The sequence below is a fragment of the Coffea arabica genome, chromosome 8c, assembly GCF_036785885.1.
Source record: "Coffea arabica cultivar ET-39 chromosome 8c, Coffea Arabica ET-39 HiFi, whole genome shotgun sequence".
NCBI classification, from domain to species: Eukaryota; Viridiplantae; Streptophyta; class Magnoliopsida; order Gentianales; family Rubiaceae; genus Coffea; species Coffea arabica.
The window spans coordinates 45,299,204-45,316,050 of record NC_092325.1 but is presented as its reverse complement, the minus strand read 5'-3'; the positions used below and the strand labels follow the sequence as shown (position 1 = coordinate 45,316,050).

General features: G+C 39.6%; 3 protein-coding genes across 6 annotated transcripts; all 3 read right to left on the bottom strand.

The window, feature by feature from the left end:
* Positions 1-570: 570 nt before the first annotated feature.
* LOC113706556 (uncharacterized) lies at positions 571-2,004 on the bottom strand. The gene has a single exon (XM_027228481.2). It carries the CDS (start codon positions 1,490-1,492, stop codon positions 815-817), a length of 678 nt encoding a protein of 225 aa, XP_027084282.2. The 5' UTR covers positions 1,493-2,004; the 3' UTR covers positions 571-814.
* Positions 2,005-6,949: 4,945 nt separating this feature from the next.
* LOC113706448 (probable GABA transporter 2) lies at positions 6,950-12,995 on the bottom strand. Of its 2 annotated transcripts, none has more exons than XM_027228349.2 (8): positions 12,550-12,995; positions 10,788-10,868; positions 10,451-10,681; positions 9,698-9,795; positions 8,754-8,940; positions 8,135-8,265; positions 7,560-7,796; positions 6,950-7,404 (listed from the first exon to the last, which is right to left on the bottom strand). In XM_027228349.2, the coding sequence occupies exons 1-8, from the start codon at positions 12,608-12,610 to the stop codon at positions 7,015-7,017; spliced, it is 1,416 nt and encodes a 471-aa protein (XP_027084150.1). In that variant the 5' UTR covers positions 12,611-12,995; the 3' UTR covers positions 6,950-7,014. The 2 variants fall into 2 exon arrangements, with proteins under 2 accessions (XP_027084150.1, XP_027084151.1); XM_027228350.2 differs by having other exon boundaries at positions 10,451-10,710; positions 12,550-12,591.
* Positions 12,996-13,245: 250 nt separating this feature from the next.
* On the bottom strand, positions 13,246-16,550 carry LOC113706449 (uncharacterized). 3 transcript variants are annotated; one of them, XR_011820719.1, is made up of 4 exons: positions 16,306-16,550; positions 15,428-15,485; positions 13,877-15,222; positions 13,246-13,780 (listed from the first exon to the last, which is right to left on the bottom strand). XR_011820719.1 is itself a non-coding variant. In XM_072064085.1 (2 exons), exon 2 carries the CDS (start codon positions 15,180-15,182, stop codon positions 14,529-14,531), a length of 654 nt encoding a protein of 217 aa, XP_071920186.1. In that variant the 5' UTR covers positions 15,183-15,222; positions 16,306-16,544; the 3' UTR covers positions 13,246-14,528. The 3 variants fall into 3 exon arrangements, 1 of the variants encoding a protein (XP_071920186.1); XR_011820718.1 differs by lacking the exon at positions 15,428-15,485 and having other exon boundaries at positions 16,306-16,544; XM_072064085.1 differs by lacking the exon at positions 15,428-15,485 and having other exon boundaries at positions 13,246-15,222; positions 16,306-16,544.
* Between the last annotated feature and the right edge of the window lie 297 nt (positions 16,551-16,847).

Below are 16,847 nucleotides of genomic sequence, written 5' to 3'. Positions count from 1 at the left end.
ATTTTGAGCGGTCCAACCTCATTCAAAAACAAAAGGACTACCAACCTGCAACAACCTCATTAATTGGGGAAGGTAAGGATAATACATACATGATACAGACAAGGGATCAATTATGAGCCTTTACTCCTTTTTTGGAGGTACAAGGGAGAGGCCATAAGTCCCTTAACAAGGAATGAAATGGGCATGTGACATCATTATCCCGGCCCTAAAGTTTCTCCGAGAGCTGCTGGTGGCAAACGCCATCATCCGTCGTCCGCCAGGATTATTAAGCCCAAAGGAAGGAACCACGGCCACCACCTCTTTAGAATGGCTGAAAAAAAGGAAGGGGGATTGGAAGGATTGGATGAGGTAGAATTAAATGCATATACCTTGGCAAGGTTCTCAAATGCCACGAGATCACGGATTAAAGTTACTTTGGAAGTTCATTTCACTCTTATGTCCATTTTTTTATCATGGAACAACTTAAAAAAACAAATATGGAAATTGGCCAAACATGGAAAATACATACCTAATCTACAAGTCACTAGGAGTAGTAGCCAGCCAAAATTGACTTTGGCTCTATTGCATCTCTTTCTCTAAAACGAAAGAAAAATCTATTCATTATACGCATTAAAGATGTGCCAAATGTCAGAATTATAAGAAAGACAAAAAGGGTAGAAACCCAAATACATAAAATACAATCACTACGGAGCATGACACTGTACAACTGGTTATACAATCATTAGGGAATATTATTTCAGTTTAGTTCGTAGGCACGTCTAAAATTTTACTGATTATGGAAATATTCACACTGCCGCAGTTTCTATATATCTAATCAAGCACAAGAAATACCCATGGAACTAACGGCAAATCGATCGGATGCAGTTCTTGTAACCAAAGATTTGTACTCGGGTGAAAGACCATCGAACTCCGAAACTTCTGGAATAGTTGAAAGAGCCCCGGACTTGTCAATGTCGTAGACCACGTAAAATCCATCCCGCGTGGCCTGCTGCTCATTAGCGGGAAAGAAAGGATTCTTGTTACCATTTTGTGCCTTGGGCTTGAATACAGATCGAAGAAACTTGTGAAACGAACGCGAAATTTTGGAGGACTTCTTAGACATGGGCTGAGGCGGCTGAGATGGCGGCTGGTGGTGATTACCACCATCAATCACACGACGATCAGATAAGTGGGGCATTGACAGAGTTCTTGAATGGATGGCCGAGTCAAGTTGGCGTTCAAACGACTTGAGCTCGAAAGAGTCGTACAGGGAGCTTCCACAGTCCCAAAGAAGTGGATCGGCGGCCGCATCAGCTGGTTGTTCTGCCGATTTAGAAATCTTAGCTTGGTTTTCCAGGGGCCTCGCGGTGGCCTGTGGTTCGTTTTTGCCATTTACCTCGGATTGGTATTCTTTCTGCTGGACTAACACGAGTGTAGGAGTCTCTGCAGATTCGTTCTTGGCAAACTTGGTTTGGCTTTCTTTCTTCAGCTGCTCGACTGGTTTTTCCATCATCTTTTGAGTAGTTTGGAGATTGGAAGGATTGGAGAGATCAGGGATGACTATATATTTTGGTGTGGCGTCTTGTGGAGACTATTTTGACTGCTGCTATTAAAACAACTACTTGACTCTTCATCAAGTGGATAACGAGGGGAAGGGAGGAAGTTTCTGACTTCTGGTTGGTTGTGCGGGCTGAAGGGTTAAGATTTCAAAGTTCAAACACGGTAGCTACGAGTGAAGGAGTCTATACCATATGAACAAGCAAAGTTTCACGCCTTTGTTGTGGTAAGTAGCTCGTGTAGACCGGTAGCGGCCACGTCCCCGTTTCTCTAACTCTGAAATCTCATTACCTGGCCTTGCGGGCAGTGTAAACCCAGCATTAATTAGGAGGGGATGGTTGGCCATAAAGACTTTTACGCTTTCAGTTTAATCAACGTAAGTTAGGTCAACTAAAGGCTGGGGGAAGGAAAAAGAAACTCTTTTATCATCACGTTTAATTGTTATGGTTCTTTGGTACTAATAAAATACGATCCAAAATGTGCAGGCTTCTCTTCTCTTCTCTTCTCCGAGGAAGAATTAATAGGAAGATTCCTCTCATAAGAAAGCATCTGGAGTACTGTCATTATTGTTTTGTAATGATGTGGCAGTCTGAATAGATGTGTTTACATGCGGACAAAACAGCAGGAAACTCAACTGTTTGAAGTCAAATTCTCGCCCTTTTCTTTTTTTATGCACCAATAATGAAGTTTCATTCAGATATAATTGTGGCGTGCTGGCCATAATGGACCAAGCACATTTAGAAGTTTAGTAGTTCTAGAATTAGATTTATTATTTGATAATTAAATTATAATTAGTTTAGGAAGCAGCTAGAGTGATTAATTGATTTTGTTTGCCCCCACGTGAATGGGCTTTTGGTTGGCGCCTCTTCCTCGGGACCGTCAGGTCCTGGGGTCGAACCTCCGCAGCAACATCGGCTTCTCCGTGCATCTAACGTGCTAGGTCTGGTTGGGGGCGCTGGACCGGACCGAAGTGGGATTAGTCGGGCCGCCTTTACGGACTTGACCCGGACACCCACTCCGTCGACAAAAAAAAAAGATTAATTGATTTTGTTTCCCTATGTACTGCCGCGGTTGCATCACTCGAGCAAACAATCAGAATAATAGTATTGATTTAACAAAAATTACTTCCATGCCACGTTATTATCCATCCATGCAATCGCATAATAATTTCTTTCTTGGCTTACAGAACTTCGGTTCTTGGTTTGAGAAATATTAAGTGTGTTTAGACAGTAGATTATTTGGGATAATTTTATGTAAAAGATATACGCTGTAGCACTTTTTTTGATGTGATATATGTGAAATAAAAGGACGGTTAAAAAATGTGTTGATCATGCAAATAATTTTTTGATTTTTTTACAAATAAGTACCTATTCAAATTGTTTTCTGCTGCTTTTTTTTTTTTTTTTTTTTGTTATGCTAACGAATTGCCCTATTTCTTACTGGACAAAAAGGGGTGTTGATCCTCATAACTTGTGCCACACAATACCGTTCAAAATTTTAAACATTTTTTAGCATAAATTTAGATAAACAAAACATCACCACAAGCCTACGCCAAAGGGAAAACAACTGGATTCCGCCGGTTTGGGTGATCATTGGGTCAATTGGAAAGAAAGAGTGAACCGGAAGGACGGTTTACCCAGAATTCATATGTCGGTGATGGCATTTAATAGTTTGGGTTAAGGTTGGTGCCAAGATCAGGATACCATAATAAATTAATAACAAGCGTGGGGAGCAAGTGCTTAATAAAGAAGGCATTCTGACGCCACCAAATTACTTTCCTCAAAATACTACTCGTAAATTGCTTTCCTTGAGTGGATTTTCTCGTACGCTGTTATTATGTTTTCCTTAGTCGGAGCCGCCAATTGTCTAGAGACTCAATTTTTCTAACGCACCGTCCAGACCTTCGAAGTTGGACTCCAGCATTGTATTGTTTGATAATCAATTCAACACTTAAATTTAATAGATTCAAATCTTAACATATTCATCATACGTGTTTAGTAATCAAAACAAGGCAAAATTAATGTGATATATGCTCAAATACATCAAATTTAATACTTAACAATTCATCAATTTAATAGATTCAGATTTCAATTTTCAATTTTTAGATTTCAATTTTATCAAACGCACCCTTAGTCATTAGAAAAGATAAATCCTTAATTACCCCACCCCACCAAAAAAAAGACTCAATTATTATATTTCGATTTTCTTTTATCTCTATATATACTTAATTATGGATACCATATGCAGTTGATTTTTCAAATTATGGACACATAGTTTTAAGATTTTACCCTTAGTGGCCATATAATCATACACTTGACGAGGGATCGTTACATTAAAGAGAGAGAGAGAGAGAGAGCCATTGATCTATTAGTTTTTAAGTAGCTTATTGTGGAATTTACTACACAGATGAGACCAGTCCATGAAGAGAAATCTTCTCCAAGTACTCAGATTTCCTTGAAGAAAAAGCTACCCGCAGAGATTGAAGTCGATGTCGATCCCTTCCCACAATCACGTGAAGGTGATTCATAACAATATAGAGTAACAAGAAAATATCTTGATGTCAAAAACGCCATATTTCCTGCTTGAAGGATATGGTTTTGGCTCCTGTACGCAGCACTTGTTTTCTCATCTGACTTCGTATGCGTTAAAAAATGGTCCAAACTGAGAATGAGACTTCATTTGATTATTTGAAGATGATGCTATGGAGATATCTTTAGAAATTGATTTTGTAGAAAAAGTCCAACAAACTCGACATCTCACTGCTGAACTCTGCCTTGACATTCTCTTGGTCTGATTCCCCACCTTCAACTGCAGTTAACCTACTCGGCTCCTGTCCATGTCTGCCTGGCTTGCTAGTACCATCAACACTTGTAACCCACACAATTATCCTGTCATGAAATTGTCATATTACCTCTCTACACCGTTGTCCACTTATATAGAACTCACAGGTTCACCTAAAAATCATATGATTATTTAGAAGCCTCCATGTAGTATTATATTTCGTATTCTGAGAGTCTAAAAGTGTTTCATAATTTTAGATAAAGGAAAATTTTATTAATGTGTGTGCGGCGACCACGCTGATTTTAAAATTATCCTCTTTACCATAGTACACGTTCAATAAAGGATGTTATAAGTAAGGAGTGCTTATCAAACAATAAAACTAGACCATGCCACAACAACACGACAAATATATTCTTCAATACCATTAATATACTGATAATATATACAATTTTCACCTTTTGCATGAAAATTCATACAAGAAAAGGATGTTTGAGGACTTCTAATCATTTTCTGCGACGAATAGTGATTTTTTTTTTTTTTTTTCAATAGCGACGGATAGAGTTCTTAGCACCTAAAATCCTATGGCAACATAAAGCTTCTATATTTGGACACTCCCTTGAAGGATCAATACAATGCTAAAGGTTAACCTTACGCCTGCTACACAGATTCACGTCAATCCTCCAATAGCCCAATTCCATACATAGTAAAGTTCATTAAAACGCCAAGAAAACGGCATGGGGATTGTTGCAATACTCTGCACTGGGGATCTTTTTGGGTTTTAATCTGTGTGTGTGTATTGGTGACTGGGAAGAGGTGGGCTGCAGTGGCTGGGGACAAATGCAGAACAAATTATCGTAAGCAGTTGCCGGCGCTAAAGCCAAAACGAAAACAGTTGTCTCAGTGCTAAATGATTGTCCTCCTCTGGTTGTAGCCTTGTCAACTCAATTCGAGGACCATAAAACGCACTAAAGGTGGTTTATCAATCAAGCAGACAAGACAAAAAGAGAAGAGGGACTGAGGGACTTATCTATGATCGCCCTATCTATGATCGCAAGTTTACGCAGTTACATCGATGGTTGTCGGACAGGGTGGTGAGTACCTTGGTACTTCTTTCCTAAATAAGGTCTTGAGTTCGAATTTCTTTAACAGTGATGGAGGAGAAAATAACATTAAGAGAGTCGCGTCACCCTGAAACGAGTTCCATAGCTCGATGCGAATTTCTCCATGTATAGAGTTTCAATATAGTCAGCTAATTTTTCCATGTACTCTTGATTCTTGTAAAATAAATGCGCACTTGCATATTTCTATAGGTCGATGACGCTTAAAAAGCATTTAACCAAATAAAATTCATCTGGAAACATTTGTTTAGACTTAATTAGTGTTCTTTGAGAAGGAAGACTAGGCATTTAATGCTATGGGCACAAATCTTTATTCTATAAGACAATAATTAACACTGATTGACCATAATGATTAAAAGATAATCTTCCCTGCGAAGGGTCCAAGTTTATGTTTAGTCTAAGAAATCGGGCGATCAGGTTTCTAAAAGACTTCACGTCATCAAATTCATAAAGAATACTGCTCAATCTGTAAAATTGCACGATGCTGAGCACAATGACCTGGATTCTTGTTGCCATTAGTATGAGCAAGACCCACAAAATAAGGGGGACAGCAATGAATGCATGCTTTCCTCGAGATTTGCTTTATTAATCTTTATCTATTCATGGCTCAGCTGCTTTGAGTTTGACCCAAATGAACAAAACTCGTGACGAGCACGAACGTGTAATTTGGTTGCCATAGAAGTCTTTTTCTGGATGGACTGAAACCTATCTATGGTATATATCGGTAGTTGAGGCTGAAGTATTGGGGCCTGCTGGCAAATGCTGATTTGTTGCACGCCACCACCTTGATTGCTTTATTTCTCTTTGGATAATGACAAATGGAAGATTTTTTCAATAAAGATTGAATAGATATCTCTACCCTAGCAGCGACCTAAGATCAATTGTGGGTTTTTCTTTGTAGTTTCATGCCTCTTTATAACTCTTATTACTAGTTTTTGTTTAGAAATTTGCCGTCCTGCCACGAATTCTTTATAATCAAGAATACTGGTAATGCCGAAGTAACAATTTCACCCTGATTACCAATGGGGTTATTCTACTCTCTTTTCAGTAAATTAACAATTAACATAAACTCTGGCATAGACGCTCGAGTAAGGCTTTGTTTTGTGGGTTGGGAAAGGTGGAAGTGGGGGAGTTGGCGGGGATCATAAGCTGCTTTCCTAGCATTAGCAGTTGTTTATGATTCTCCTCCCTCCTGTTAACTCGCTTACTACATAATGCTAGATTCATTAAGAAAATATCACAGCACAGAATTTGGAGCTTGCACAACATACTTTATAAGGGAAGAGACAAAAAGAGGCTGGACCCTACACAAGGTCATGGTCGATTCCTAAAATTCCATGTACACCTGGTGAATGATCTGGTTTGAGGGAAAAGTAATTGAAACACCACAGAAAGGATTCATGATTCATTTGACCATAATTTCTGCATGATTGCTGTAAACTAAACTCGCAGTTTCCCTATATCTTCCGCCGTTAGTGAAACAATAACATGAAGGAGTAGCAGATTATGATTCGTATTGTGAAGTGTCTCTTTCAGTTCTATAACTTTTTAAAATTACTCCCGTAGCATATAGGAGGAGTTAATCAACTACATCACTGCTGAAGAGTTTGAACGTTTTAGCATCTATAACTAATTTCCTAATTGAAGCAAATGAGCCCAAAAGTCCTACACCTGTGAAGATGATGATGATGGAGTTGTTGATCCAAAAACTGAGGGATGCTTTTGAGGGTTTGTGTGTCATATTGTAAAGAAGCATCGGCAGTATGAAATCTAGCGGGATGAATCCAATGGCTCCCACAACACCATTGATGTCCCCAAAGAATGGTAACATGGCTGCAAAGAACCCACAAAATAGCATGTAGAGTGTCCGAAGAATTATCCTTGGGATTAGATTTCTTTTGGAGAAAATTCCTTTCTTTACATCAGCTGATTTCTTCTCCATGATCTCGTAAGCTACTTGAGAATAGACCTGTCATATATATACATATATCAGAGAAGTTAAAGCAGATGGTGATATACTTGGCAAAGATGCAAGCATTTAATCAAATGGAACACCTAGCGCAGTTCTAAATGAATTACAACAAGTAATCAGGATTTTGCTGTAAAAATGCATGATGAGCTTACCAGGCCAATGGCAAATAGTTGAAGGAGAATGAAGACAACTGAAAGACCTAATACCCATGTGGGAGCCAAGGAAGGTCCCTCATCTGGCAGCAAGCTCTTGAGAATGTTTGAGTTCGATTTATTCCCAAATGCCCAGTATCCCGAAACAGCAGCAGAGTAGAAAGTCACAAAGATTACAGCATAGCACATTGCAAGACCTTTAAACATCTTCCCAGTGGCTGGTGGAGCTAGAGTAGCCTGCATTGATTGTTTCAAAAAACTGAATCTCAACAGGCGACTACTTTCTACTAAATGGATCTTAACACGTATGTGACCAACCACTGATTGTAATTTTTTTGCAGCTAGATACTAATGGGATCAGAATTCTTAAGCCTGTTTCATTGAAGTAAATGGATGCAGACGACAGCTTATATACCCATTTAGGAGGTCTCCATAACTGTATCCAACTGCAACATGAAATGCCTCATTTAACAGTTCCCCATGACATTTACTAATAGTGAAAGAAATGAGTTTGTTGGCCCAAAAGCACAAATGGATTGATACCCTAGAACCATGGCTTAAACAGGAAAACTTACTTGAATTTCGGGTAGTATCCCATTTCCATAAATAGCAGCTATGATAGATATTGAAGTGAAAGCATTTAAACTCCTAGACAATGTTGAGCCTTCTAAAGAATAGTCCTTAGGAGGTGCATTCTTGGATGTTCCTGCATAATACTGAAACAAATTAGATCACCACCAGGATCATATGTATTGTTTAACTTCTAATTTTTCTGATTTTGCAGCTGGCAGCAACATGCATATCATTTTCAGGAATCCAAAGACATAATTTAAGAGAGTATAAGCCTCTTTGCAAATCATTTGGTGTACGTTGCAAAAACATGGGTTCAATCCAGATTAAGGTCCAAAGTATAGCTTCAATTGTGGTAATGGATTTTCATATGTTTGTGGTAATGGATTTCACATATGTTTTACTGCTCCTGAAATTTTACTTCACTCAGGATTAGGTGAAAAAAGAGGATGAATGTTATGTGTGCTACAACACTCTTCAAAGTGCAACAGTCATTCATATCACAGGCATCTTTCTCAAAACACCAAGTACTGCTTTCACTATTTAGTCAATTACTTTGTTGTGTCAGCTGCAAAATATATGTATAATCAATCAGCACAAGTAGAGATTAAAAGAAGGATCTACCTGCATGTATACAAGCACCGACTACAAGCAAAGTGTAGCCCAGACTCAGAAGCAGCGAACCAAGATTAACATGCCTGAGGGAGTGGAAGGTTGGAAACTGGGAGAGGAGTATCATCACTACAGTCACCATTGCTATAAAGTCATACAACTTCAGTGACCCATTTGGAGAAAGGTTTGAGTACATGATCTTGTAACAAGAACAACAGCAGGTGTCAGTTCAAGAGAAGACAGTTTAAAAGAATTACTGGCTTGTTAATAAATCTATGCATAGTGATAAAATAGGTATCGATACTTATGCAGAGCAAAGAAACCATATTCAGAGCAGATTGAGCAATCTTCATACCAGAAAGTAATTATGTTCCAACATGTCTTTATCCCAGTTATGAACTTCATGATGTTTTCACGTCTGTGCCTAGAAGACACATTGTGCCATGGAAGAGCATAATCACTCAATTTTGATTTCCAACATGGTTTTGAACTACAAGAGATATGCAGGACATGCAGACACTAATGAGTTGAATTTTCACAAATTGAAACCTTCTTTAAGTTTTATCAACAAATTTCTGTTCATTAATAAATTTAAGCTTTTCTAAGTTAGCACCTAAAGTTGCCATCAGCAAGGTATCGATCACAAAAAGCCCTTTTTTTTCAGCCATTTCGTATTACCACTAATTCTGAGTTCTGTTAACAGATTTCTATTCCCTGTTTTTGCAATTAAAGGTCTCAAACCAAAATCAACAGACCCCCTTGTCCGGCACATGAAGCTTACTTGCACAACCCCCAAATACAGAGGCAGCAATGACAGATTATAGATCAAATTGAACTGCCAATTATGATAATAAAGATAGCCAGAGCGCATTAAGAAGTCCTCTAAAGCTTCCAATACCATATGTTTAATCTGTCTGCACGCTACAAGAAGCAAGTGGATACCTATGTTGCTATACCTGTAGGCATTCCCCAGCAAGCAGAATTGCTCCTATGCTAATGCCTGTGTTGATGGCTGTCTGAATGAATATTACAAAATAAAACATCCATCCCGATCCTACAGAGTGAAACGCAAGGCCTTTAGTCAAGAATTACCGATACACTTCTTCCCAATAAGCAGGAGCAAGCAGCAAAAGAATTAGCAAACTTTAATTTGTTGACAGCCAAATGCTCTCATCAATGTCAGAATGCCAAAAATGCAGAACGTGAAAGCAAAATTGTTTGAAATGTAAAAGACACGGCTCCAATTAGCGACTGAAACATAACATGTATTGATGCTCCAACAATATAATGGCGCAGCCTAAGTTTCTCCAAGAGGCATTCATAGGACGCTGCACAAGGCGTTATTGCTCAGAGTAATTAGTTGTTATCCCCATAAGACCCTTTCAAAAATCTACTCCATGGTATCTCAACAAACCATGAACACTACGATTATCACCAGATATGTCAGGTTAAAAGTAAATTCCATAACCTTCCTACTAATCCAAAACTAGAAAGGAAAGCTCATTCACTTAAATAACAAATTGCACCCAGAAAAAGGCCATCAACAGGTCCCAGTATAGCTGCACATTTCTTCTCAAAAAGGACTCCACAGGTCGAGAACTGAGGCAAGGCATTTAAAAACTTCACATCAGAAACAGAGTACTGGTGCGTGCGAGTGTGTGTGTGTGAGAGAGAGAGAGAGATGAGCTAATGCGCAAAAGATGAGGTACCCAAGACGTCAGCAGCGAGTTCGCGGAATCTGATGTGGCGACGTCCAGACTTCTCACAGTGATCAAGCACCAAGGACATGAGATAGTAAGAGTAGAACGTAACCGCCCCCATCACCGTTAAGCAGAAAAAGCCCAGACCCCATCCAAGACCTCGGAATGCGTACGGCAGCGTCAGTATTGTGGGGCCCACTATCGCTGTCGTCAGATGAAATCCCGCATGCCACCACTCCCCTGGCCAGACCGGAAAAAGGGAGAATCCTCTGATTAATAGAAGAATGCTAGAACTAGTTAGTACAGACTAATCTTGCATTTGATCTTCACACAAAATCCTTCTTACCTTTGGACTCCAAAACAAAAACTGCGCCGGCGTCGTGCTCCCGATTTTTCTCCGGTATAGATTGATCATCCCGTGGATTTTCTGGCGCCATGTATTACAGAACGTATCAGTACGTGCAAATATATGTATGCCGGTTTTAAATTTATATCAGTTGATCGTGCATGTCACTGGGTCGTCAGAGGAGAAGAATATATAAGAAGGAGGATACGGGGCTGATTGATCGCGGTCGAAGGAAAGGCAGGAAGGATATGGGGTGGCTCGTCGCTGTCTGAGTCTCAGGAAAAAACAAAATAGAAAAGAAGCCCCACCAGTGGGAATGGGAATACGAATATAGTATGCATCTACATCCTGCTTTAATTACTAGTAGTTTATATATAGAATATGTCCTTTTTATTTTTTATTTTTAATCAGAGTATAGCAATATAGGAGGGGATGAGATTAGAACGAGGCAGCTGGGATGACGGAATTGCCGAAAGGGAAATTTTCACTGTTGTCATCAATGAGAACGACGACTCTACAATGAAATGGTTGACCTCTATTATAGTGGCATGATGTGAGAAGCCTGACGAAGCCGTAAGCCAATGGGTGGGAAACCAAGCCATCTTAGTTGTCGCGCACAAGCAATTGCATGGGCGGAAAACAAACCCTTTTAATTCTAGGAGCACTACAATATAATATTTGAAAATTGAAAGTTACCATATATCTATTGAAACTACAACACTTGAAATATTAGGAATAAATAGATAGAATAATAGTAAGAGACGGATTAGGCAGTGTTGCGCTGCTATTATTATTATTAGTATCATCATCATTTTTTAGGTAGTCTTCAATTGTCACTATGCTAACGTTGTTCTAATTTTGTGAGAGAAGAGACAAAATGGAAGACTTTCAATTATTAAGGCTTGTATGGTTTAACTCAATTTACGCCCTAACTTAGAATGGTTTGAGTTGCTGAAAATGAGAAAGAGAATCTCTCAGTTTTCCGGGGGGAATTTGTAGCTCGTAGGAGCTGGAGAGAGTTGTTTTATGGTGGGTGGTGGCTTAGCAAGCAAATACTACCAGTAATCAAAGTAAAGAATCCCCCATGCAGTACTCCTCACTCGCCCCAAGGACTCTTCCCATGCCCATGCCAAATTAATAGAGAGTGAAGCTGTAATTAGCATCTTTTTCCTGGATTATATATTCTACAGTTTCTGCCGAATCCAACCAAAAATAAAATGAGTGGTGTACAATAATATTAGTACTGTGATGATGGGTCCGTCTGATCTGACGACGACAAGGAATAATACGCGGAAAAGGAAGGCAAAGGGGGAAGCGGAGAAGCAAAAGCCTTGCGTTCTTGGTTTTTTGTCCAAATTCACGATGGCAACCCGGCAAACACAAACTCAACCTCCATGAGACGGAGACGATCATTGCGGCCACGGCACCTCTTATTGTCGATTTCCCACAAGCAAGTAACAAACAAATTTCAAGTGACGTCCAAAAACATGATGATGAGGTGAAAGAGCGAAGACCAGAGGCAGAACCGCAGGCCCCAACGCATGGTTTGTTCCCACTTCCCACTATGATGAATGGATTGGGATTTGGGGCTTTACGGTTTTAGGCTTTTAGGCTTCTAGCTCTAGGTGGTGGGTGCATCTTATTTCTTAGCATCATTTCTTGCCCCTCCTAAATTTTGTTTCATGATGTATGAAAAAGAGAGGAATTGACAGCTATATAATAAATAAATAAATAAGAATCGAAAGTCAGCAAGCAGTTTTACCTGATACGAGCAAAGGAATACTCCCTTCTTCTGGCGCTCCGTCGGAGGACCGTCGGCCCATCTTTCCGGTTCAAGCTCTGAGTGGCCGGCGATTTTGGAAAGGCTTGCTTTTGTTGCCTTCGGCTAGAAGTAGAATAACTAATAGCCTACCTAGCTTCCTTATTTCGATCTCTTTTTAGATCTGCTTGGTGAGTCGTTACAAGTAGAGCATGAACGAACGATTGAAGTTTAGTAGTCCTAATTTGGTATATGCAGTTGGGAGTTGGCATCCATCTGTTACGAGAAGATTGTAGAAGGCGTTGACATTGGCGGCACATTTAGGAGGGGAGGCATTGACATCGACGGCGCATGTCGCGCGACTATTAGTAACTGCGAAACGTACCTCTACCTCATCTTTTGGAATCGCCGACAGTAAAGTCACAGAACACCAACCTATACCTTTTTCATTAACCTGGTTTTGTGGGCCTTGGGCAGCCCTATAGGAATTTGCCATGTATATATATAGCTAGTGAAGAATCCTGGGCCTGCTGCTGATTCTCTAGTTCCCAATTTTAACGCTTCTATGCTTTAATTTATAATAATTTGAAAAAAAAAGGCTGGCAATTCGCACTGCAAAGCTCACAATTCAACTTCTTTCATTTTTTGTTTCTGATATTCTTAATAACTGGCAAAAAAATTTTATGAAGAAAAAGCCACTGTAGAACTTTAAGGACTCCTTGAAGTTGTGCTCAAACTGTCTAACCAAATGATTGTGTACAGAAATGTAACATCAGCATTAAGCTCGATTACGAGCAATGCCAAATTTATGTATTCGAACGCAAAAGTAAACTGTATTGATATCGAGCTTTGGTTGGTAGCAATTAAGACTAGCGGAACTTTTGGTTCGTTAGCAGCCCACATGGCCAACAGAACAAATTGCAGACAAACGGCAAAATCCCCTGGGATTGTCTACCACCAGAGCTCGTGTTCCATCGATTCCTTGTCACATGCCTGATTGCTTTTGCAGCTTTAATCATTCCAACTTTTCCTTCTGCTAAGCATAACCTTCCATGTAACCGGGTCCGATGAGCACATCAAGAGTTCAGTTGTTGATTTCAGGCAATTCTTCCAACAAAATCTCCTTATTCCAGTTCATTTTGGTTGACTGCCAGAAAAGGAAGGAACATGTTGCCTTCTTGGTTTGTGTCTTGGCAGTTAGGACCTTCTATGCATTCTTCCTTGTGCACTTCTCCTGCATTGTAGTAAAGCATGCCAATTCACCTCGCTCAGCTAATTTCAGAAGCTTAAAATTAATCAGAAAACAAGGGAACAATCATTATTAACAGACCTTAAGGTTTTTTGGCTTCTCTTTCTTTGAAACATATGCAGGGCTTCTCTTTCTGTGAAACATATGCAGGGCTTCCTGTTGAAGCGCCATCACCTTTCTCCTGCTTGTGAAGTCCCATTCTACGCATGTACTATTACTTTTTCCTCGATACCATCCACAGTTAACAAATTTGTTTTGCAACTCAGAAAGTTTGTTTTGCCAGACTTTCGGAGATCTCTTATCCTGACCTCTCAATATATTTTACAAAGTACAAAAAGAAGTAAGCAGCAAAGTTCCCCCACACTCCCAGTCGAGGGACTTCTTATGATTATAAAGGACTTTGCACGTATATGAGTGGCCCCTTCCCCCATCCTCACCCATGTCCACCAACATAACAAAACATCAATGGTAATGGAGAGATTTCCAATGATTTAAAAGATTTCAACTTAAACAGGAGAAAAAGGTCGAAGCCCTTAGCAACTTAGAATTGTTGCAGCCCTTTGTCCTTTTCCTAAAGAGGACCAGCAGATCTACATTTGTTGACCTCCAAATGCAATTTCACATCTCTACAGCAGTCACGAGGATCCTACCAAAGAAGTAAATATTAAACAAATTTGTCCCACATCATGATATCACCTGAGCTCGGACATAGGACAGAACTCTTTCAAGAACATTAGATTCTCCGCCTATTGTCAACACGTGGTCTTTTAGACGACTGAACTTCTGAATTGTCAGCGCTTGATTGTATCTCATTAAGTTTCTCTCTAACCAGGCGAACTGTTTGATTCATAGATTCCAATGGGAAATACTCCTTGTCAGAAGAAACATGAGTCACGGAAGCAGAACCTCCACTTCTAGCAGTGTAATGAGAGTCTCCAAATTCCCGTTGTTGCAACCCCAATGACTGGTCTCTAGCTGATGGCCCATGACCATACGCTGCAGAGGCATTGGAGCTCCTAGGTTTCAACCGTGCAAGAACTTCGTTTCTCCTCCCTTCTAATTTCTCCTTGGTATCGGACAAGCTCTCGAAATGAGGTGCATATGAAATCTGCAGCCTGTTCCCCAGAAAAACAAACTCATCCAACTTCCTTTTAGCAAACCTAGCATTGTCAACCTGATGAAACTTAATCCAGTAAACATCGGTAAAGGGCTCACAATCTTCAGCATCCATTGGTTTGCATTCTTCAATCTGCCCATATGTTGAGAAAAGTCTCAACAATTCATCACCACAACCCAATGCTGGAACATTCTTGACAACGAGGTACTTAGATTCATCGCAAACTGTATAAACTCGAACACCAGGAGTCTCGCCACGGTAACGAGGCATAATACCCTTAAATTTTCCTTTCGCCCTCTATTTCAACAACCTAGAAACAAACCCTTAAACCTAATCAGAACTTTTAGAACCGTTAAATTTAGACTTGACTCAATACATGAAACCCGAATAGAATAATAATAACTAGATTGAAACTAGACCAGGATTGGATAAACTAATCGGCAATCCCAAAGCAGTGTATATGGGAAAAAATGATAAGAGGGAAATAGAAACAAAAATACTTAAAAATACTGTACCTCCCTCGGATGAGGAAGAGGAAGACCATGCAGGGTATTTTGCCTGTGTGTTGACGACCTTGCCCATATAAATCAAATAAAACAAATCACTACTAAAAGTTTTTCATAATAATAGTACTACGACAGGCGTGGGAAATCTGGGTTGCCTTTGCCTTGGGGGGATGCATTGTTTATGTTGGTAGGATTAATTCAGAACGTTATCAAATCACAAGTTTCAACAAATTGGTCTGCGTTAAAACCCAAGGCAACAATGTAAATCAGAAAAAAGTACTCCTACGTAAATGAGAGGATTAATATACAAAAAATTGTAGATGAATTTTAAATCCAAAGGATCAATATTCAGAACAACGGTCACCATGTAAAAGGAAAGCGTTCCGACATTTTCTGTAGGTTACTGATTAGTGGCATCCGACAAGCAGAGGCTTTGAACATCATTGAACTCAAGGGCAACAACTCAGTTAAGCAGAAACATCATTTTAACAAAAGAAAGAGAATGCATTCGAACTATTCGCCTATACAAGCATAAAAAATATAACATAATCAAATACATAATAAATAGCACAAAATTCGACAAAACTCATGCAACATAAATTAAGCAAACATCTCATTAAGTCAAAACCAATTTAAAATGCAGCTGGCAGAATAGTAAGATCTAGAACTCGGTTTAGTTCTCAAACTTTTAGAGCAAGAAAATCACACTTAATCGAGTGTATAAAAGTCATAAGAATTATTAGGATATCCAAGAGAAATACATCAAATAGTCAAACGAATCCTAACTAGTGCCAAACCTAGGGTTTTAGCGGTGCAACTTTCAAAGATTGAAGTGAATAAGCTCTAAGTTAGATTCTCAAAATGCTAACTGTAATCGGAGAACATACCGCAATCAATCACTCTGAACACAAGAATGGCGGCAAAGAGACGAAAAAGGAATAATTCATGGAAGGAAGGCAAGGTGGCGGTATATATGGGTCGCCGGAGGAAAAGAATAGACGAACTCCGGAGCACGCGTGTAACAATGGGGAAATGGGTTAGATGGGAAATTCACAATTGGGCTTAGTCTTTAGAAAATGACTCTCCAAACATGCACGCTTGGACCTAGCAATGCGTGGAGGTCTAGGAGAATTTTTTTTTTTTCTTTTTTTGGGGTCCTTGGAGGTAGGGCTGTCAACGGTCCGGTCCAGACCGACCTCTCAACGGACGAGGGGCCTGGACGGTTGTCAGATCCAAGCAGTTCATGATTTGGATGAGATCTCAAAAATTTGTGCGGCTCATATCACGTCTTGTAACTCGATTTTCACACCGTGTGGGACCCACCGAAATGTTGTTCTATTGTTACTCGCTGTTATTCTATTGTTACACCTTGTACAGATGATGTTACACCATGTACAAATGGTGTTACACCTTTCTGAGCGGTTGTTCT

Coding starts and splice junctions, on each gene's coding strand:
- LOC113706448 (XM_027228349.2), bottom strand. CDS start 12,610: ATGGGCCGACGGTCCTCCGACGGAGCGCCAGAAGAAGGGAGTATTCCT. Junction 8,266..8,753: donor CGGTGCTTGTATACATGCAG/GTAGATCCTTCT, acceptor AGTATTATGCAG/GAACATCCAAGAATGCACCT. Junction 7,797..8,134: donor GGATACTACCCGAAATTCAA/GTAAGTTTTCCT, acceptor CAATCAATGCAG/GCTACTCTAGCTCCACCAGC.
- LOC113706556 (XM_027228481.2), bottom strand. CDS start 1,492: ATGATGGAAAAACCAGTCGAGCAGCTGAAGAAAGAAAGCCAAACCAAG.
- LOC113706449 (XM_072064085.1), bottom strand. CDS start 15,182: ATGCCTCGTTACCGTGGCGAGACTCCTGGTGTTCGAGTTTATACAGTT.